Source organism: Varanus komodoensis, unplaced genomic scaffold, assembly GCF_004798865.1.
Source record: "Varanus komodoensis strain SLA01 unplaced genomic scaffold, ASM479886v1 scaffold4, whole genome shotgun sequence".
Taxonomy (NCBI): domain Eukaryota; kingdom Metazoa; phylum Chordata; class Lepidosauria; order Squamata; family Varanidae; genus Varanus; species Varanus komodoensis.
The window spans coordinates 17,681,674-17,701,911 of NW_025335941.1; the positions used below are offsets into that span (position 1 = coordinate 17,681,674).

General features: G+C 38.6%; 2 protein-coding genes across 4 annotated transcripts in view; one reads left to right on the forward strand and one right to left on the reverse strand.

Annotated features, from left to right (window-relative positions):
- Nucleotides 1–61: 61 nt before the first annotated feature.
- ATP5PF (ATP synthase peripheral stalk subunit F6) lies at nucleotides 62–7,694 on the forward strand. Of its 2 annotated transcripts, none has more exons than XM_044442116.1 (4): nucleotides 62–179; nucleotides 1,878–2,069; nucleotides 5,011–5,135; nucleotides 7,573–7,694. In XM_044442116.1, exons 2-4 carry the CDS (start codon nucleotides 1,900–1,902, stop codon nucleotides 7,602–7,604), a joined length of 327 nt encoding a protein of 108 aa, XP_044298051.1. In that variant the 5' UTR covers nucleotides 62–179; nucleotides 1,878–1,899; the 3' UTR covers nucleotides 7,605–7,694. The 2 variants fall into 2 exon arrangements, with proteins under 2 accessions (XP_044298051.1, XP_044298052.1); XM_044442117.1 differs by lacking the exon at nucleotides 62–179 and adding an exon at nucleotides 246–350.
- Nucleotides 7,695–8,023: 329 nt separating this feature from the next.
- The window catches only part of JAM2 (junctional adhesion molecule 2), a 28,397-nt gene continuing 16,182 nt past the window's right edge, over nucleotides 8,024–20,238 (reverse strand). Inside the window, exons 4-10 of one of the 2 annotated variants that reach the window (XM_044442115.1) lie at nucleotides 17,528–17,680; nucleotides 15,439–15,644; nucleotides 14,848–14,950; nucleotides 13,200–13,307; nucleotides 11,313–11,328; nucleotides 10,534–10,573; nucleotides 8,024–9,426 (exon numbers count right to left, since the gene is read on the reverse strand). In XM_044442115.1, the coding sequence (XP_044298050.1) occupies nucleotides 9,394–9,426; nucleotides 10,534–10,573; nucleotides 11,313–11,328; nucleotides 13,200–13,307; nucleotides 14,848–14,950; nucleotides 15,439–15,644; nucleotides 17,528–17,680 (659 nt within the window). In that variant the 3' untranslated portion in view covers nucleotides 8,024–9,393. Of the gene's footprint in view, nucleotides 9,427–10,533; nucleotides 10,577–11,312; nucleotides 11,329–13,199; nucleotides 13,308–14,847; nucleotides 14,951–15,438; nucleotides 15,645–17,527; nucleotides 17,681–20,238 lie in introns of both variants that reach the window. The other variant, XM_044442114.1, reaches the window with a different exon arrangement.

A 20,238-nucleotide genomic window follows, 5' to 3' on the forward strand; every position in this document is an offset into this window, starting at 1 on the left:
AAACACTTTTTGCTTTCCCAGTAGCTTACTTTTAAACCGGAAGTGGATCTCCATTTCCGGTGGGGCGGAAGGCGAAGTTACATTTCCCGAGGCTTTTACGGGTTTTCTATCTATCTTGAGGGCAGGGAAAAACAGTGTAAAGGAATCCGGAGTTACATAAGGCAAATCAGAAGCTAGAGGTGAGAGGCTGTTTAAACGAGCCTATAGGAGTGGCGGTTTAAAAAGCAAAACTCCCGAAGCCCATTGCGCTTGTGGAGGCGGGGCTTATTCTGCGACTACAGGTTCAAGGAAGGTGACCGCCAGTGCTGCTGGCTGAGTCTAGACGGGCGAGGACGGAGCGTTGCGGGAGGGTAAAGGAACAACCATTCTTACAGAACTAGCATTTCGACTTAGCTCAGGAGATCTAATCCTGTTTCTCTTTTCTGTTCTCGCCTCCCTTAGTTCGATACATGTTTTTCTTTCGTCTCTCCCTTCCCTTTTCTTCTTTCGGGCCTGTGGAATCTCACGGGGAAAACGTTATTAAACTTTAGCAGAGGTGATCAGATTGTCAAAGATAAACACGCTGTCTAGTGGCTTTTGGGCCAGGTCTCCAAGTTGTCGAGTGACAAGTTAAGGAATCGCAGTGAAGAATGGCTTTGTTATGTATTTTTACGAGATCTTCAAGGAATAAAGGATTTGTTCTTAGCGGTTGTATGGTATGACTGGGAACAACGGGACGGGACGACCCAGTGGTGGTTAGGAAGGGGAGACTGCAAAATGTCCAAGTGTGTACGACAGGGTGCTTTCCATTGTCACAACTATGTGTCCACTTGTTGTTTTTTTTCTTTTTGTGCCTAATGTGCGTTGTTACTTGAAAAGAGAGGGTAAGGCCAGAGGAGGATTCTATGCTACCGGAAAGATAAGTGACCATTTAAGAGAAGGAAAAGCAAGGAAGAAGAGCAGGAGAATTAAGTCTGTAGGGGTAGTCATTATGCCTGTGGAATGGTTCCAAGATGGTTTTAGTGGTGCAAGCCCTGGAAAGAATTTTGAACCAAGGTCCCTGTGGTGCAGCCTTGATTGTAACTCTTGCTTGGTGCTTTCTTCCCAACAGTTTTCAATATGTATCTGTCCTACCCCCAAAAAAGTCTGTCCCTGAAAAGAATCAAAATGTTTTTGAGCATAAGTAAAGTCATGACTGAACATTTAACAAAATGTATTGTTACATACTTAAGTGATTTCCTTCCAGTGGTGAAAACTTGCCAGCCTTTTCTAAAGCAGACTCGTTCTCATGGTCTACCTGAGAATTTTCAGTAGTTAACTTTAAACTGTCAAGTCTTTTGTCCTCCTTTGTCCTTCATTCTTCTCAGGATTGAATAAATCTCTGAGCAGACTACTGTGCAAGAAATCCCCCCCTAGGCAAAGAGGGAGCAGTTGAACTCTTTCAGAATAACAGTGGTCTTCTGCATTACCTCTATAGTAGGCAAAAGGAAAGCAGTCTGTTGCTGTCTTAATCTTCTTCATCCTTTCTGATTGAATTATATCCTGTACCACTAGTTATTCTGAGATATAATAATACTATATATTAAAACTTTAAAAGGAGCATGATAAAAAACCTCAATACATCTTATATCCACCAATCCCCCCAGATATAAAAGCTAATGTTTTAAAGCATGCTGAAGAATAGTCTTTTTCAGTTGTCTAAGGAATATTGAAATTGGTATGACAAGTTTAGCTTTGTAGTTCCTGCTTAAAAGACTCTGCTTCTTAGGGAGACCAGTCTGAGTCCCTGTGAACTAGAATGTGAAGAAGGGTCTCAACAGCAGATCTCAAACTATCAGGAGACTTGTATAGGAACGAGTGCTAAGCTGTCAGATGTAACTGATTTTTTGTCTTTCTAGCTGAAACTTCTGCAAACTCATCATGATCCTCCAACAGCTCTTCAAGTTTTCGTCCATTTTCCATTCAGCACTTTCAATCCACCTGCGTAGGAATATTGGCTTTTCAGCTATTGTGTTCAATAAAGCAAAGGAACTTGATCCTGTGCAAAAACTCTTCCTGGATAAAATCAGAGACTATAACACCAAGAGCCAGTAAGTGAATGGACGGATTGGTAGTAAACACAGAACTTCTATGCACCGGTCTTTGAGTATCCTGCTGGCAATTTGATTATTTATATTTTGCTATTGAATGTTGTTTCTTGCAAGTGCCTTTTGTAATATTTAAGTAGCAGTAATACTGAGTTGACTGTAGAATGTGTTGACAGGGTGGTTTACATTGTATATTGATCTATTGTTGGAAAGTCATTGAGTTATGTACCATGTGAGCCTATGGAGTAAATTTAGCTAAATTTTTAATTACAGAACTCAAGACTAAAAAGGCTTGGGGAAAACACATCCTCATTGTTTCAAAAATCACTGGTAAAAACAGGCTGTATATGTATACTGTTGCCTGGAAGCATATTTTCTAGATGGAGGCTCTGGACTCATCACATGGCGAGCTTTAGGACAGCAGTAGAGTAAGAAAAACAGAACTGGAGAGAGACTTTAATGTAGTTTTGTTCCCCGCCTTTGTATCTCTTAGTTATTCCTCTACTTTATGCTTTTATTGAATGGTACATTTTAATACAAGATGCCTTGTGGATTTTATATAAAAATACCTTATATAAAGGTATTTAACATGGTATAAATCTGTTAAATGTATATAAAAGCAAAATATTGCTGCATCAAGGAAATACTGCCTTGAATTAGTTTCTGCTAATTCTAAGATGAACAATACCAGATCAGACCAAGGATCTGTCTAATCGAGCGTTTTCTGCCCACAGGATCACATAAGCAGGATATGCCTAAAAGTGCACCCTATCATCCATGTTCCCCAGGAACTAGTTACATAGGCATACTGCCTCTAAACTGGAGGTTGCATATAGCCATCAGGTCTAGAATCCATTAATAGTGTTCTTATCAATGAATATGTCTAATCCCTTTTTAAAGCCATTAAAACTGATGGCCCTCACGACATCTTTCACAAGTGGATTCCATAGTTTAACTTTATGCTGTGTGAAGAAGTGCATCCTTTTATCTGTTTTGAATCTCAAGAGAGAAATTTATCCCAGTCCACTTTCTCCCCACCATGCATAATTCTGTGTATTCCCTATTCACCCTGTTTCTAAGCTAATTCCGCATAGGAGAGCTGCCCCAGTGCCTTGATTGTGATTGTGACTGGCAATTCTGGTTGCAGCTTATATCTGAAAACCACTAATTAAGGAGCATGAGGAGCTGTCCCCCTGGAATGCCTGAAGTCTGCTCTCAGCTCTTTCTGCTTTTTTCAGGGATAAGCTCTAACCTACTGACTACTGGTATATGCCCTTTTTTCAACTCTACAATATCAATTCTTAGGTGCAGTGACCAGAACTGTACACATTATTCTAAGTTTGTTTGCCCCATATATTTGTATAAGGGCAGTGTGAGATTGACAGTTTTATTTTAAATTTCCTAATTATCCCTAATAGGGGGCTTGTCTTTTTCACAGCAGTTGCACACTGGATTGAGTTCTGGTCAGTCACTGCTAAATCCAGTCCCATCAATTCATAGTTGAATTTGGGATTTTTTGCCCTGTGTACATGACTTTGCACTTGCTCACACAGAACCTTATATACCAGTTTGACACCCTTGTTCCAGTTTGGAGATATCTTTTTGGAGCTTTTCACAATTTTTTTTTGTTTTTGTTTTAACCAGCCTAAATAATTTGGTGGCCTTAACAAACTTAGCCACTTCACGGCTCACACCTATTTCCATATCATTTGTGAAGAAGATGGAAACATTGGTCCCCATTCAGGTCCCTGGGGGACCCCACAGGTTACATCCTAAGCTTGGGAGAAATATGTTCTGACACAAAAAGAAATCTTTCTATAAACAGCTTAGGTCTGGTCATTTTATGCTGCAGTTCAGGTCCATAATTGATAAGTGAACTGATGTTAAAATAGACAATTTGTGTGGTATGTATTATATTTCTACTGGTTTCTTGCATTTATTCACCTAGGCTCCCAGCAATAGAATACTTTGCCTGGTGATCATTAGGCAAAACCCCCTGTCATTTCGGTACAACAGCTCATCTTCTAAATGCAGCATTAAGAATTTATTTTCTCTCCACCCCTACACAGAAGTACTTGAATAAAACACCCCCCCCCATCATTCTTTTGTCTTTACAAATGTACTAATGTCAGAAGGTTCTTCTGCAAAGGAAAATAGCTGGCCTACTGCTTCCGTTCACTTGTGAGGAACAGTTTTTGCTTTGTCTGTTTCAGGCTTCCACCATAGAAAGTGTGCGGATGGGGATGGGATCTCTTTTCCTATTGCTGTAAACTGGAATAAATTATCCCATAGCTTATATGAATCCATGAAATGGTCTGGCAGGTATACATATGGCATGCAATGACATGTTCCCAATATCTGCTGCTGGAACCATTGTCAGTTTATGAAACATAATATAGTCTAAACATAGGTTTGTTCTAGCATACCCATGTTTATATCTGCACTTCACCTGAGAATGTTGACGTTTAAGTTTTACAGTTTGCTGTATGGTATTAGCTTCCCAAGTATCCTAAAATAAGGCTGAGGTAACTGTGTTTGTGGCCTAAGGTTAGATTAAGGTTGAGTGAAGTTTTGAACCTAGGTATCCCAGAACTAAGTCAAGCTTTCTAGCATCTATGTTGTCCTGGTTCTTATCTATGGTCTCACTTGTTATTTCTTAGTTAAAATTCTTAAGATTATTTTAAAACATATAATAAAAATGCAAATCATGTAGTGTGAAAGCTGTTATCGGCATCTCTTTAAGACTTTGGACTAATTAATGCAGAATATCAGTTGAATAAATAAAAAAGATCCTGAACTGTGCACTCATTGTTTGCACAAGTTCCTTGACATATTAATCCATTGATTTAGATACTTGATAACCAGAATCTTACAGCAATAAACTTTTCAGGTGTTCCTGCTGTTTTAAAAATAGTACTTGACACATGAATTCTTGCCTTTGTAGAAAAATTGGTGGCCCTGTTGATGCTGGCCCAGAATATGAGAAAAACCTTAGTGAACAAATTACCAGGCTTCAACGGTTATATGGCGGTGGAGACTTAACCAAATTTCCAGACTTCAAGTTTGAAGGTGAGTGTTTAGGGATTTGCTCATTCATTTTAATCATGTGTGAGTATGGAGAGTTGATAGAAATCAGTGTTCTGAATTTTATGGACTGTTTTAGACAGTAATCCATGGGTTATCAAATCCAGTGTTAGCACACTACAGAGGGGATCCAGGTGTACAGGATCTGCTTTAACGTCTTGATGTAGTAGTTTCAATGTGTGTGGTAAATAGGACCAAACAAAACTCAAGTGGACAAAAACTGGTATTTATTAGTTGTGTAAGTATTCGCTTGCCTGAGTCAATTCTTGGCAGAATAATCTTTGATAGCAATGACAGCTCCAAGTTGTCTGAAGTTTCTATAGGTTTGTGTTTCTGGGTTTACCAGTGCATACCCATTATATCTGGCAAAACTGCTACAGCTCTGTCAAATTGGATGGGGAAGATTGGTGAACAGCAACTTTTCAAGCCTTGCCACAAATTCTCAATCAGAATGAGATCTGGACATTGACTAGAACATTCTAAGACACTCAGGTTAATGTTTCTATACCAATCCCGAGTTACTTTGGCCATGTTACTTTTGCATGGGTTTATTATTCATCCAGGAGACCCCTTAGCCTGATTCATTTGCAAACCAAATCAAGTTTTCCTCTAGAACTGCCATGTATTTGACCCTCTTCATCTTCATAACCAGTTTTTAGTCACTGCTGAGGAAAAGAATCTGCATGACATGCTGTTACAGCATGCTTCCCCATGGGGATGGTGTTCTCAGGACAAGGAGCACCATTGGCTCTGTGTTATATGTAGCATTTTGCAACAAGGCCAAAAAGTACAATTTTTAATCTAATTAGATCAGATAACTATTTCCATATAGTTATTGCATCTCCCACATGTATTTTTGCAAACTCCAAATGGGCTTTGATATGGGCTTGTTTCAGGAATGGCTTTTTTAAAAGCCTAGCTTTATAGAGTGACCAGGACAGTTTATCCCACCTCAGCTGCAGCTCTCTTGAGTTCCTTCAAAGTTACAATTGGTCTCTGGGTTACTTCTCTGACTAATGCATCGCTACCTGAGTTTTGGTAAATAGCCTTCTCTGAGCAGTTGAGTCATATTATTTCCATTTTGCGGTAATAAATTTAACAGTGATTTGAAAGAGGTTCATAGTTTGGAATTATATGTGTGTCTGTGTATGTTTCTCAGCCCTGATTAGTGCTTCTGCACAATTTTATCCAAGAATTTTTCTGTTAGTTCCTTGGTCTTCATGATGCTATTTGTTTGTGCAAAAAACTTCTAGAAACAGGTATATTTAATCAGAGAAAATGTGGTGCTGCAATTTCACACAGGTGGACAGCATTCAACTACAGTAAAACCTTGGATTGCGAGCATAATTCATTCCAGAAACATGCTTGTAATCCAAAACATTTGTATATGAAAGCAAATTTCCCCATAAGGTACAATGTAAATGTTAATCCATTCTGTAACTTTTTTTTTTAATCATAAAAATTTGAATTGGGTGCGCTTGGAAGGGGGGGACGGGCGCAATCGTGGGTGCACTGGAGGGAGGCGGGCGCAATCGTGGACATGCTCAAGGGGGAGATGATGCTGTACTCACACCCACAGTGAGAGAGAGAACTGGCGCTCAGTTGTGACGTGACATTCAGCAGGCAAAGCGCGCGTAATGCTCATACTGCAAGACATGACTCGTTAATCAAGTTAAAATTTAGAAAAATGCTTTGCTCATCTTGCAAAAACTTGCAGACCGTTACTCACAATCCAAGGTTTTACTGTACTTCGACTGAGTTCTGGGTTGCATCAGGTCTTATTTAGGCATATCACAGCAAATGGAGGAAATACTTACACAAATACTTATACAACAAGCAAAGTGCCATTTTTGACTGCTTAAATCTTGTGCCACAATCAAAATATTTTGCACCTTCAGTGTGCTGAATATCTTCTGTAAATCAAATGGTAACAACACCAGTGAAATCCATACTTAGAAAATGGCTGTAACACAGCAAAATGTGGAAAGGTCAAAAGGATGTGTACTTCTGTAAGGTGCTGTAGATAAGAGACCATGTACGCTACTATGTATGCTCAAACATTTAACTCAAGAGTATAGTGTTTGTTTATGGATTATTTTCTGTGGATCTTAGCAGAGTCTATTATGATAGAAAGATGCAGTAGCAATTCCAACTTTGATTGCATACAATTCATATTTCAGTGTGTGCTGTAGTCAACCAGTATTGAAAGGAATTAGTTTGCATTGCAACAGTGGTTGTCTATCCTCCTCCCTTAAATGGTCCTTGTAGAATTAGAATGTTTCAATTGCAATTCTATGCAATTACTTAGAAATATAGCCATTAAATTTGGCAGGTGATAATTTCTATTTAATTACCATTGGGGACAGAAAATGTTTAGAAAATATTGATTTTGTAACTTGAAACCTCTTTTTCCCCTTAACAGAACCCACTTTTGAAGAATTGAAACAGAAGTGATGCGTAATGTGAACATCTAACAGTGGTGTCAGGTTGGATGTGTTCAATAGGCCTGCAGTTGTAACTTAAATAAACAGTTCAGTGATCAAATGTGTGCATTGTGGTTCTAAATTCAGTAGCACATAGAAACAGAATATTTTTCTTACCTGAAAGTGAGTCCCATTGAGCTTTATGGTGCTTACTTCTGAGTACACTTGCATAAGATAGCACTGTCAATTAAATAATACTTTATATAATATTGGAAGTGGTTCCTGTATTTTGGGTGACCCAAATTCATTTCCAAAGTTATTCTGACTACTATGTTATAATTTAACAGTTGGAGTTAGACAGTGAGAAAACACCAATGACAGTCATGTTAAAGACTTTCATTAAGCTTAGCATTGTAATGGTACACATCATAAGAAATTGTACAAAATTTATATTATCTTCTAAGTGTTTTATTTTAAGACTCAGTTTACTAGTACTGGATGCTAAAAAACATTTCCTCTGAAGCAAAATATACAAAGAGTTCTCAAATAATTAGAGACAGTGGCATTTTTTTAAATGTACAGTGGAAGGGTGTGCTACATTTCAACAAACTTAAATTGCATATTTCATTTTGCAATTGACATTACAGTTTGAATATATTGAGGCACTTAAATAAAGGCAAAAAATCCATTAAACAATGTTAAGAAAGTCTATAATACCCAACAGTAATCATGAGTGAAAAGCCCCTAATCCATGGAACTCATTATTCAACAGATTTACACCCTACTTTTCCAGCACTTAGTCCTTCAAGATAGCTTGCAAACATTTACAGGCTCACTTCGACCTGCAGACAACTGACTGCATGGCAGAATCTTCACAAATAAGGACTACTTAGAGTTGTTTTCTTCTTTCATCTAGGGCAGTCTCCCTGGGACTATATAATAATGACCCTATCAGCAGGTTAGGGCTGTCCCTACCACACGTTTATTTCCGGCGGGTGGTTTATTAAAACCACTAGAACTCTGCTTGATCTGAGAAAAAGGCTATGTAATCTGGTACACATGTTTCCTAAGTTACCAATCAGATACCACTGGGGAACCCATGATGGAAATGAGAGTATCAGTCCTTTCTTGCTTTTTTTCTCTGCAACTGGTATTAAGAGGTGTACTGTCTCTAAACTTTGCTGTGGTATATAACTATCATGACTATTAGCTACTGATAGTCTTGTCTTCAAAAAATTTGTCAGATTCCCTTTAAGTCTTGCAGATCTGATAGCTGTTACCTACTTCCTTTTGTCTATCCTGAATCTCCTATAAATCAGCTTAATTGTAAGATCATGGTTTATAGTGTGACAAAACAACATCTTTCCACTATCTGGAAAGCGTGCATAACGCTGTGGAGTTTCATCATGACTTCTGTCACTTTTTTTCTAATGTAAGAATCCCCATGTACTATGGTCCTTTCTTATATGGGAAATGTTCCAGGCCCCTATCATTTAAATGTCTCTTTCTGCACCTTTTCTAACTACATGGCATCCTTTTTGACATGTGGCAACCAAAACTCTTCTATGATAATATTGCCTGTTGGCATATTACCCAGCAAGAAAACACATTTGTGTGTACCTGTTAACATAGTTCTATTAAGAAAAAGCAATGCCAACTAAGTTAAAACAACTTTTGCCAATTTTGTGTCAGCTTTTATCAGTAATATCTTATTTTTCCCATTGACTTCCTGCATTAATATTTACAGAACAGATTTCAAATATCTTTGATGCTCTGCATAGAAAATGGTCATTTGGTGATTCTCTGAGATGGAATTTCTTTTAAATAACAAAGGACTTGGTGTGCTTGAAATCCTAGAGAGAGGAAAATAGACAAAAGAATAGCTGTTAAAATGATCCAATCATTTTAGTAGATGGCCTTGCCCTAATATCATTGAATGCTGAATAATTAAGCCAACAGCACTTAAGACTGCATACTGTTGCATCACAGTATGTTTCCTTTATACCATTTTTTTTTACAAAATGGCCCCCACATACCAAAAAGAAGCTTAAGGGACAGGAAAAATTACAGAAGGCTTATAGTTATCATAGCACAAACTAATGATGCAGTTAATATTTTTACTCCTCAGTAATTATTGAGAGCAACTCCTATTTCTCCTAATTCTTTGGGCTTTCTTTTACAGTTAAGAATTTTAGTCCTGGTTTTACTACTATGGCTGATTGCATCATTGTGATGTTCTAAGCCATATTACAAATTTAACAGACAGTTTACATGATGCTTGGGCTTCATTTTACACTATTTTAGGAACTCCAAGCTGTTTCACATATGAGAAGCAATTACTTAGTCCCTATATATGATCACAGTTGCACATGGAATCATGTAAACTGCCTGTACTTTTGTGGACTTTATAAGTCCACTACCATTTTATAGTAGAATTTTGGATCATCGTTATGGTAAAAAAAGCTACAGGGTGTCTCCATATATAACCTGCTTCACATTTTATGTAAGGGAGAGGTGATCATGGGGGGGGGGGGGGGGGGGCACACGCTCCAGGTTTGGACTACCCTCACACAGTGCTGCAAATGTGAACAAAATTGCTGTCCCTGTATTCTGTCACTGGCTTGCATGTTCAGTTGTTTATATGAGTGGAAAGATGACACGAGTGAAAAAGTGTACATAGGGGAGCATTCAGAATGGATTCCTTATATTCTTTTCCAGCCCTCTAGATCTGAAATGTTACCCTTCATCAAGATATGAACTGGTCCCTTGCAGGAGGGGAAAAAGGCAGGATATATAGCAACATAATTGATTAGGTAGCTCAGCTCATAATGTTGAGCTCATAATGTTGATTAGGTTGCTCAACTTTAGCCACTCTGTACATTATATCTATATCATGATAAACACAGGGCAAAACTGTACAAAAATGAATTATTCCTTCTATTCTGGTATATAAAGCTTACTTTTTTACTTTCTGTAGGTTTGTACTTTGAACTCTTCTTCCTGCTAATGAAACAAAAATTGGAATGTATGTTATATCTAGGCAGTTCTAGGTGAAAATAGAGCTTTGTCTGGTTTCTTAACATTATGATTTCAACCAAATTTGCTCAAAATTAAAAACAAAAATATTTCATTTAGTGGTTGGATAATACTAAAGCCGGTAAATCTGTCTGTGTGTATGAAGATAAAAAGCCATACTTCTTCTAAATTTGGGATGTCGCATTAATTCTGATTCATTGTGGCTATAACAATAGCAACATACCATAAATCCCACACAAATTTAATAGGGTTTATTTATACTTCCTGCTATTTATATTTAAAACATAAATGCATTTATGTAGAAATGTGGGTTTCAAAATATATGCAACATTGTTTTGCTCTCCTCAACACAAAAGCAGTTGTTGATTATATTATTAACAAGCAAAATGTGTGTTCCAGTGCATAGGGGAGCTTAATTCAGACTAATAAAAACTATGAGAGGAGGCATTTGCTTCACACATTTTCAGTGAGGGTGTTACTGGGAAAAATTCTACAGGATCAATTTAATACTTCTAAATATTAGAAGCATTATGTTTCTAATGTTAGCAATAATGATTAGAACCATCTATGTTGCCAGTTGGGTCCAAATTTAGAGATTAATGATAAATGGAAGACACCCTGCTCAATAACTGTTTTCATGAAATCATCAGAATTCAACTTATCAGTAGTGCAAAAGTGGCAGAAAGAAAAAGTTACTACTTACACTGAAGAATTTCTTTCTAGAAAAGAGAAAAAAGAGAAAATAAGGTTTATCAAATGTCATATTGCCTCAGTGCAGAGTTTTTAAATGTTGCCATTAGAAAAGTCTGGAGTAATTTTCAGAAAAAGGTCAATATATTCCTTAATATGAATTATATGGCTAAAAGCTGAAAGAATTCTGAGAAGGGCTTTCCACATATTAGCCCTTTTATCCATGTCCTCTAAGAGGAAACTTGCTTTTACACATTTGTTTGAACCATATGAATGCATTTCTATCCACTATGTATTTGCTCTGTGCATGGTGCACCCAGTGGTCTGGCTTACGCTGTCTGATCCATTGTGGAATTATGAGTAGATATCTACTGGATAAATCACTCCCTTCTAGGCATCACAAACCTAGACTGTGTGCATGAACTATTTTATATACTGTGTGCTAGAGAAACTGCAGCACATAATAAATAAATAAATAAATCCAAATTTCCCAGTAGGACAACCTTCTGCATTAGGATCAATTAAAATGTTAGAATGAGATAGCTTCCTATAAATTCCTTAATAATTGGTGTAGTCTAGAGAAAGTTATGTGTGATTAGAGCTCACAGTCATTGCCAGCCTCTAAGTACAGTATTAAACACTTAATTCTTTAGTTTTAGTGGAACCAAAAGATGCTAGACCTGCTCATAATTGCTCCCAGAAAGGATAATGTTCCTGCCTTACAATTAACAATTCTACCAGACTGCCATCTGGTCCTTTCTTGCTCAGTATTTCTGTAAGAATAAGTCATCCACAAAAGAAAGCAAGAACTGCCCATCTGTTCCACTGAGTCCAAAGTGAACTGTTCTTTTTGGTAATGGAGAGAGAAATTTCTATCTTGGTCCAGTAGAGGGAGCTAGCCAATCAAATTCTTTAAAGATTCCTGCAAATCTGCCCAAACATCACTTATAAAAAATGAACTTGGAAGATATACAAACCAGCTTTATTGATATTCTCCTATATCACTGCTTTCTTTTGTGAGAAGTGAAATGCCATTATTATGTACTACAAAATAATAACGGAGACAATTTGTAACAACTTGCTTCAACTAGCATCTAGTGAGCAGGGCCCACAAAATGTTATTTCATGCATTTATAGCTTCCCATAACTAAAGGACCCCACAGCTTGCAAAATGTGAATTGGCTGTACTGGTATTGTTATGTATGAAATTTTGGGAGCATCAAGTCCCTTCCCTATGTTGCAGTCCAACACTTGCCCCAGTAACTGTAAATTCAGAGGAACTATAATAGTTGGGCAAATGACAGGTTCTTTCCCATGGGAATGTTGCCTTAATTGTAGGTAGGGATATCTTTGCAGGCCTAATAAAAAGTTACATTATTCTCTCTGCCCATAGAATTTCCTAATAAAAATAACCAACTAGCATGAGACCACGCTTTAAGAAATTGTTTTCTAGCAGTAATTCTTAAATTGGCTCCTGGTAATTGAAATTTAAATAGTGTTGGTATGTGAGAAAGCTGCATAAGATTCTACAATCTATAGATAATCATTGGGGAAAAGTCTAGGTAGTCTTCAGACAGTGTTTCCATAGTTTCTAGTTGCTGCAATGTCTTTATCTTAAATTAAGACTTGGGATCATCTAATGTGTGACTTGATTTTTATATGAATTTAAAAAAATACCATTATTTCTCAATGCATGCCAGAATTTTCTTATAACCTGTTCTGCAATTTCTCAAGACTGATTTTTGTCCTTGCTTTCATTGCTCCTTTGCCCAGTCTGTCAGAGATGCAATAATTCTGCTTTAAGATTACCTGGGTTTCTGCTGACCCCACCACACACTACTAAATATTTATTAGTTACAACATTTTGATAAATCCGTAAAAAAAACAAAACTTTACTTACTGGAAAAGTAACCCTTCTTTTGTGCATAATATACTCCAAGACCACAGGAAGCAATGATCAAAGCCACAATGACCACTGCAGCTATGATGGCACTTATATTAAGGTCATCTGAAAGTAAAAACAAAGCAAATAAAATTTTGGGGATTGAAATGACAAGTGAAGTTATTTCACATTGGAGATAGTAGTTAGTGACATACTTGACAAACGGATGTGTTCGATCAATTGTTATTAATATAGTCTTTCTCTCTGTTCTTAACTGTTCAGAGGGACAACCACTGAAAAAAGTGATTAATTCTATTACAAGATTGTAAATTTGAGCACAGTAAAGATTACAAAGCACTCTGAGTATTAGAAATGGTATGAGTATTTTAAAATGTTTGTCGTTATTCCATAGAAATATCAGGGCATGTTGCATAGTTTTTCCAGATACTTTCCAACCAGGCACTGTTCAGATGCTCCCAGACAATTAACTGAACAATAATATCTGACTGCAATCTAGTGTTCTGGGATACACAGGTTAAATGAAAGATAACCTGGATATTGGGAGCCAGTGTGATATAGTGGTTAAGAGCATGGAACTGGGGTGCAGGGGAGGGGGGTTCTAGTCCCCATCTACCTCACAGGGTTGCTGAGAGGAAGAGAATTATGTATGCTGCCTTCAGTTCCTTGATAGGAAAGAAAGTGGGAAATAAATGTAATATATGAGAGAGATAAATCTAGGGACCTAATCCTGTAAGTTGGCTTTAGTTGTTGCATAATTGCAGAATGAATGCTAAAGCTGTATCTACATTCTAAAAACTGTGAGGAAAACATTTTTATCTGCCCTAAAATATGTCTTGAATGTAAGCTGTATCAAGCAATATGGAACAAAAACAGCTTCAGGAAACACCCTATAGTAGAGTAGATGAACTTTGCCTAATGCTTTAAAGGGAGATGGGTACTAGGTACCCATTGTAGAAACACAATTTAGAGTCACTCATCACAAAGACAGTAATTGTTCTGTGAATTTAATTTACATTTTAAATTAATGTAATTAATTTTTAATTCTATATTTTTAATAGAAATATGGGTCATTTTGAAGACTTAAATTGTGAACTGCATTTTTGCTTAGCACTTTATTAAATATCTAAATTGGAAATGGGATTTCAAACTTGCACCACATTGTTGTATTTTATTGTAGACAAATTAAAACAGGGTACGATCCTATGATTGTTATATGCTGTATTGATGGCTGTACGATAGGTTAGAGTCCCACTGCAAATCTTGGAAAGGTATTCTGAAGTGGGAATTGGGACTTAAACTATAAAGTGCTGTCCTTCACCCTTGCACAGTTCTTTCCATACCAGCTGTGGCTCCAGGATGCAAGGAAGGGAAAGGTAGGACTCCACTGGGATATGAGGAATCCAGTGGGGTCTCAGGCCCTCCTTGCAAGCAGAGACAGGAAAAAAATAGCTGAAATGAGCAGACTGTCCTTTGCAGGGCAAAGGCACAAAGCAAGTCCTTGCCTCTCTGCTCAATTGGATGCCCATACTCTGACCTCAGAGCATTATAGGTAGCCACATTGGATGGCACCTGTTTCCCATCGTGTCTTACGGTGAAGACAGTTCCATATGAAAATGCATTGAGTTTATTTTCACTTGACATTTACCAACTTGCATTCGCTTCACAGGACATTTCTGAGGTCGTCCAATTTTATTGTCAGCTTCACAGTAATATTCTCCAGAGTCGTTTTTAGAAACAGACTTGAAGAGCTGGTTAAAAAGAAAAAAGAATTAAGATACACTGTCTGTTTAAAAGGTTGCAAAGAAGTGGTCAAAACAGAAACTAGATTTCCAAAACATTGCCTTGAAATGTTGTTTTGAGTTGCAAGTGTTTTTAGTATATGTCAGATTTCCTGAATACAACATGATTTACCTATCGGGCACCTGATATGAAACAGTGGGATAAATGACTCTGCTTTTTTGATAGATCCCATTTCCTGTTACTCTATTCTTGTGTCAGTCCATTTCCCTGCCCTCATTTTATTGTACGGGTGAAGATCATATCATGATAGTGCTGATATGAACCTGAATGATGAGAGCTGTCTAAACAAACGGCCATCATCTTTGCTTGTTTCTATAAAATGATAAAAACTAGGACTCTGATATTACTTTGAATTTCCTTAGCGTTACCATACTTGACTTTTCTTGTCTCATAAAAAGGATTAAATGTTAGTGTTAGTGAACAAGGGTCAACTTACAAGTGTTCCAGAGGTACTATTCATAATATAAGGAACTCTTCCTTTTTTAATCTTCCCCAACTCTCGGCTCTCCAGCAGAGGAATGCCGTTCCTGTACCATTTGTACTTTGGAGCAGGAACACCTTCATTTTCTTTGCATCGTAGTTCCACTACTGTCCCAGTCATAGCTGAGATGGGCACTTCACAAACGGGAGCAGCTGATGGGACTAGAAAATTATACTAATTTAAAGAATTATCTGTATGTCAAAACCCGCATATTTATTCACAGAATACTCTAATGAAGGCAACTGGATTGAATGGTTTGTGTTTTATATGAGTAAGTACAGTAAGTACCAATGACTTATATATAAATACCATGGAATTTTAATGAAAACAAGTTTTACATAGCTAATAAAATTAGTTCCTAAATTGTTTTATTTATTTATTATAACATTTTTATGCCGCCCCATTCGCTGAAGCCTCGGGGCGGCTTACAACAATAAGTTAGGTCATCATAAGTAAGAATTAAAATATATACATTAAAATAAAATAGAACTATAAAATAAGCCGCCCTGGCCAAATAATATTCAATAATAAAATTCAATAATATTCAGTATTAAAATTCAATAATATTAACAATTAAAATGCTGCTTAAATAAAAAGGTCTTCGCCTGGCGCCGAAAAACAAATAACGACGGCACCAGGCGGACCTTTCTGGGGAGCGCATTCCATAACTTAGGCGCCACCGCTGAGAAAGCTCTCCTCCGAGTAACCACGGAGGGCTCCCGGAGAAGGGCCTCTCCCGCCGATCTCAGGGGGCGGCTGGGCATATATGGATGTAAGCGCTCCTTCAGGTAACCAGGACCCAAGCCGTTTAGGGCTTTATAGGTCATCACCAACACCTTGAATTGGGCCCGGACTTCAATGGGAAGCCAGTGAAGCTGACGGGGAACTGGAGTCATGTGAACATAACGTCCAGTCCCCGTCAGCAGCCTGGCAGCTCTATTTTGAACCAACTGAAGTATCCGGACTGTCTTCAAGGGTAGCCCCACGTAGAGCGTGTTACAGAAGTCAAGACGGGAAGTCACCAGCGCATGTGTCACTGTTGCGAGGCAGTCGTACTCCAGGTAGGGGCGCAGCTGATGAATCAGCCGAAGCTGGAGGAAAGCGCTCCTCGCCACTGCTGTTACCTGAGCTTCCAGTGAAAGCTCCGGGTCAAGGAGCACTTCCAAGCTGCGGACCTTGTCCTTAAGAGGGAGTGCAACCCCGTTCAGGACAAGATTCAATTCACCCTCTCTGAAGCCCAATCCGCCAACCAGCAGGATTTTGTGAACTGAAAACAAAATACTAATCTATTAGAGCTGGGCTCATGCAGACTTGTGTTTTAAATATAACCAATATAAAGTCTTTGACTATTAAAATGAGTAATATCAGCTGTTCCTTACTTTTCTCATTCATTAAAATATTATGGGCACTGCAATCCTACTAAGCAGACAGCAAATCTGCAGGCAGTGGAGCCATGACATCCAAAGTCCTGCTGGATTCACATCAATCGGATGCAAGTGAAGATAAGAGTGGCATTTTCTCCCTTTTCTCTAGTTTTCTCTTTATTTATTTGAAACTAGCAATGCTAGCACTAGGGCTGGTGTAAATATCATTCCATGTTGGAGGTGTGTCCGGTTTGGGATAATTTTGGATCCTGAGGATCAAAGTTTCCTGCTGTCTGCAAATGCCACACACCCTTTTTAACCTCACCTGAGAAGCTCTGACATTTGCAATGTGAGGAGGACAGAAATTTCTGTAGGGACTAAGAGGGGGGAATCAAAACAGTCTTGTAACACATGGGCCACCTTTGCAGTGGCTGTTGGATTTGCAGTCTTTAATTAAGATCATGCCTTATACAATGGAAATAGTCATTTAAGAGCACAGCGGTGCAAGTATATACTATTGAGTTCATAACAGTAATATAAAAGATATATCATGAAATACAAATAACACAATGCTATTGTTTCATCTGTAATCAGAAAGCAAACAAGATTTCAAAAGAAAGATAAGTAGCTATGCTATTGAATTCAGCTTTCATTTCAACTAATTTTGTTTAGATTCTTACCTTGCACTAGAAGTGATATTTCAACTTCTCCTGCTTCTTGTCCATTTTCTGTAGGTGCACTAATTTCACAACGGTATTTCCCAGAATCCTTTCTAGTCACATTCTTAATCTGAATGCTTGCATGTATTAATTCAGCACGATCTTTAAAACTGCCTGCAAAACAGTGGAGAGGCAGATGGATAGACAGAAAAAAATCCTTGAAGGCATATGACAGTTTGCTTTAAAAGTGTGTACAAGAAATGGAGGTAGTGACAGATTTTATTTTCCTGGGCTCCAAGATAACCGCAGATGGGGACTGCAGCCAACAAATTAAAAGACGCTTGCTCCTGGGGAGGAAAGCTATGGCAAATCTAGACAGCATACTAAAAAGGAGAGACATCACCCTGCCAACAAAAGTGCGTATAGTCAAGGCTATGGTTTTCCCAGTTGCAGTGTACGGCTGTGAAAGCTGGACCATAAGGAAGGCTGAGTGCAAAAGGATTGAGGCCTTTAAATTGTGGTGCTGGAGGAGATTCCTGTGAGTCCCTTGGACTGCAAGGCAATCAAACTGGTCAGTCCTAGAGGAGATCAACCCTGACTGCTCTGTAGAAGGCCAGATAGTGAAGATGAAATTCAAATACTTTGGCCACCTAATGAGAAGGAAGGACTCCCTGGAGAAGAGTCTAATGCTGGGAACAATAGATGGCAAAAGAAGAAGGGGACGGCAGAGGATGAGGTGGCCACTGAAGTCATTGAAGCAATCGGCGTGAGCTTAAGTGGACTCCGGGGGATGGTGGAGGACAGACGGCCTGGAGGAATGTTGTCCATGAGGTCGCGATGGGTCGGACACAACTTCGCGACTAACAACAACAAGAATTAGATAAACAAGGTTTACTTTTCTGGAATATAATGCTGCTCTCGCAATCCCCGCAATCCCCCCAAAAGAAGATATTTTCTGCTTCTATTGCCAGTGTCCCCACTGTCCCCTTTTGAAAACCCCACCTGGACAAATCCTTCAAATAGGGCCTGTTTCTGTCAATTGGAGGGATCAAGGAAGGGGGAGGAAGTCTTGATTTAAGTATTACTAACTGTGGTTTCAAACACATGAGCTTAGAGATGTAAGGATTTTGTCAAATCTTATTTGCAGATTGACGAGGATCTTTCATTCTGTTACCCGTTCATAGGCAGAATCTGTTTTACCAGAATATTATTCTATTAGCATTAGTTGACATTTGCAGCAATGAAAATCTCAGGCTACTAATCCTTATGGCTCAGCATGACTTTCTGTAAGAGAAGCATTATGCCTATGTATACCTGCTGCTAGGGAATTTAAGACAGGAGAGTGATACTGCGTTCACATCCCATTTGTAGGATTCCATGGGCAGCTGGTTGGCCAGTGCATGCTGGAGTACATAATGCTGGACTACGTGGACCCATGGTCTGTTCTAGCATGATTCTTGCATTCTTAATATGCCTTTGAAACGAATTGGTCTGCTATAGAATCTTGAAAGTCAGATTCACAGAAATCCAAATACATCTTATTCATGGATTTCTCCTACAGTCCCACATGAGCCCTGCTTATCTTTGTGTGAATCTTCCTGTAAATGGGAACAGGTGAATAAAAGGGGGCATAAGCAAATTCAGACTAGCTCAGGAGCCATTACTACCATTTATTGTACTGGCATTTTTAACAGCTGTCACATTCATGGACAAAGTTGCTAGCACTGCAAGCTCAATCCAGGAAATCAAGGTTGGGACCGCCATTCAGCCATGAAACTCACTGCGCCTTGGGCCAGTTGGTATCTATCAGCCTGGGCATGACTGTGCCTTGAGCATCCAGGGGAAAAGGAATACAAATGTAGCAATAACTCCATGAGCAGCCTGCATACCCTGGTTTTGCTGTGCAATCCTGTACTTCAGATAACTCACATGGTGAAAACAAGTCATCACCAAAATATTAACCTGGGAATAGGCAATATTGAGCCTTGGAGCATCAATATGCTCTTGGACGTCTTCCTTCATCTGCATCAAAGTGCTATGTCCCCCTCCTCGTTTTAAATGACATTGTGACTTATCAAAAGCTGGCATTGCTTCTAAGTGAAGTGGGAGCTTCCAGTCTTATCATTTTCTTTCTCATTAATGTCTCTAGGACACATATACCATTCAGAACACTTCTTGAGAAACTGAGATAGTGTCTGACCATGCTTTCCCCTGCACTGTTTCCAACTGCCACAAAAAATGGAGTGGGGGTTGGGGATAAAGACCCTTGTTGCTGCTCTTTGTTAAGCAGGAACACCAAAAAGCAGTGAGGAGCTGGAGAGATTTAAGGAGGACAGAGGTAACCCAGGAGGATGGTGATGGTGGTGAAGGAGGAATCCAGGAAGAATGTATGCTTATATGTCAGAATGCATGGGGTGACATGCTTAAGAAGAAAAGGAGGCAAAGAAAAAGGGTTTAGGGAAGAATCCTGGAGAAGGGAGATTCTGGGTAAGGGTCTGAAGTTTTTCATGTGCTTGCAGTGAGAAGGAGTGTGTATGTTGCTGGGGGTAACTGACTGACAGAAAGAATGGGAAAGAAAAAGTTTGCCTTCTATGAAATAAGTTCCTGTTGGCACAGAAAACTGTCCTTTACAACTAGCCTCACTGCCTCTCCTCCCTGGAAGCCATTTAATGGTAGTGCAGTGCAGAACAAGTTTCCCAAACTGTTAAATACATGCACAAAATATAAATTTC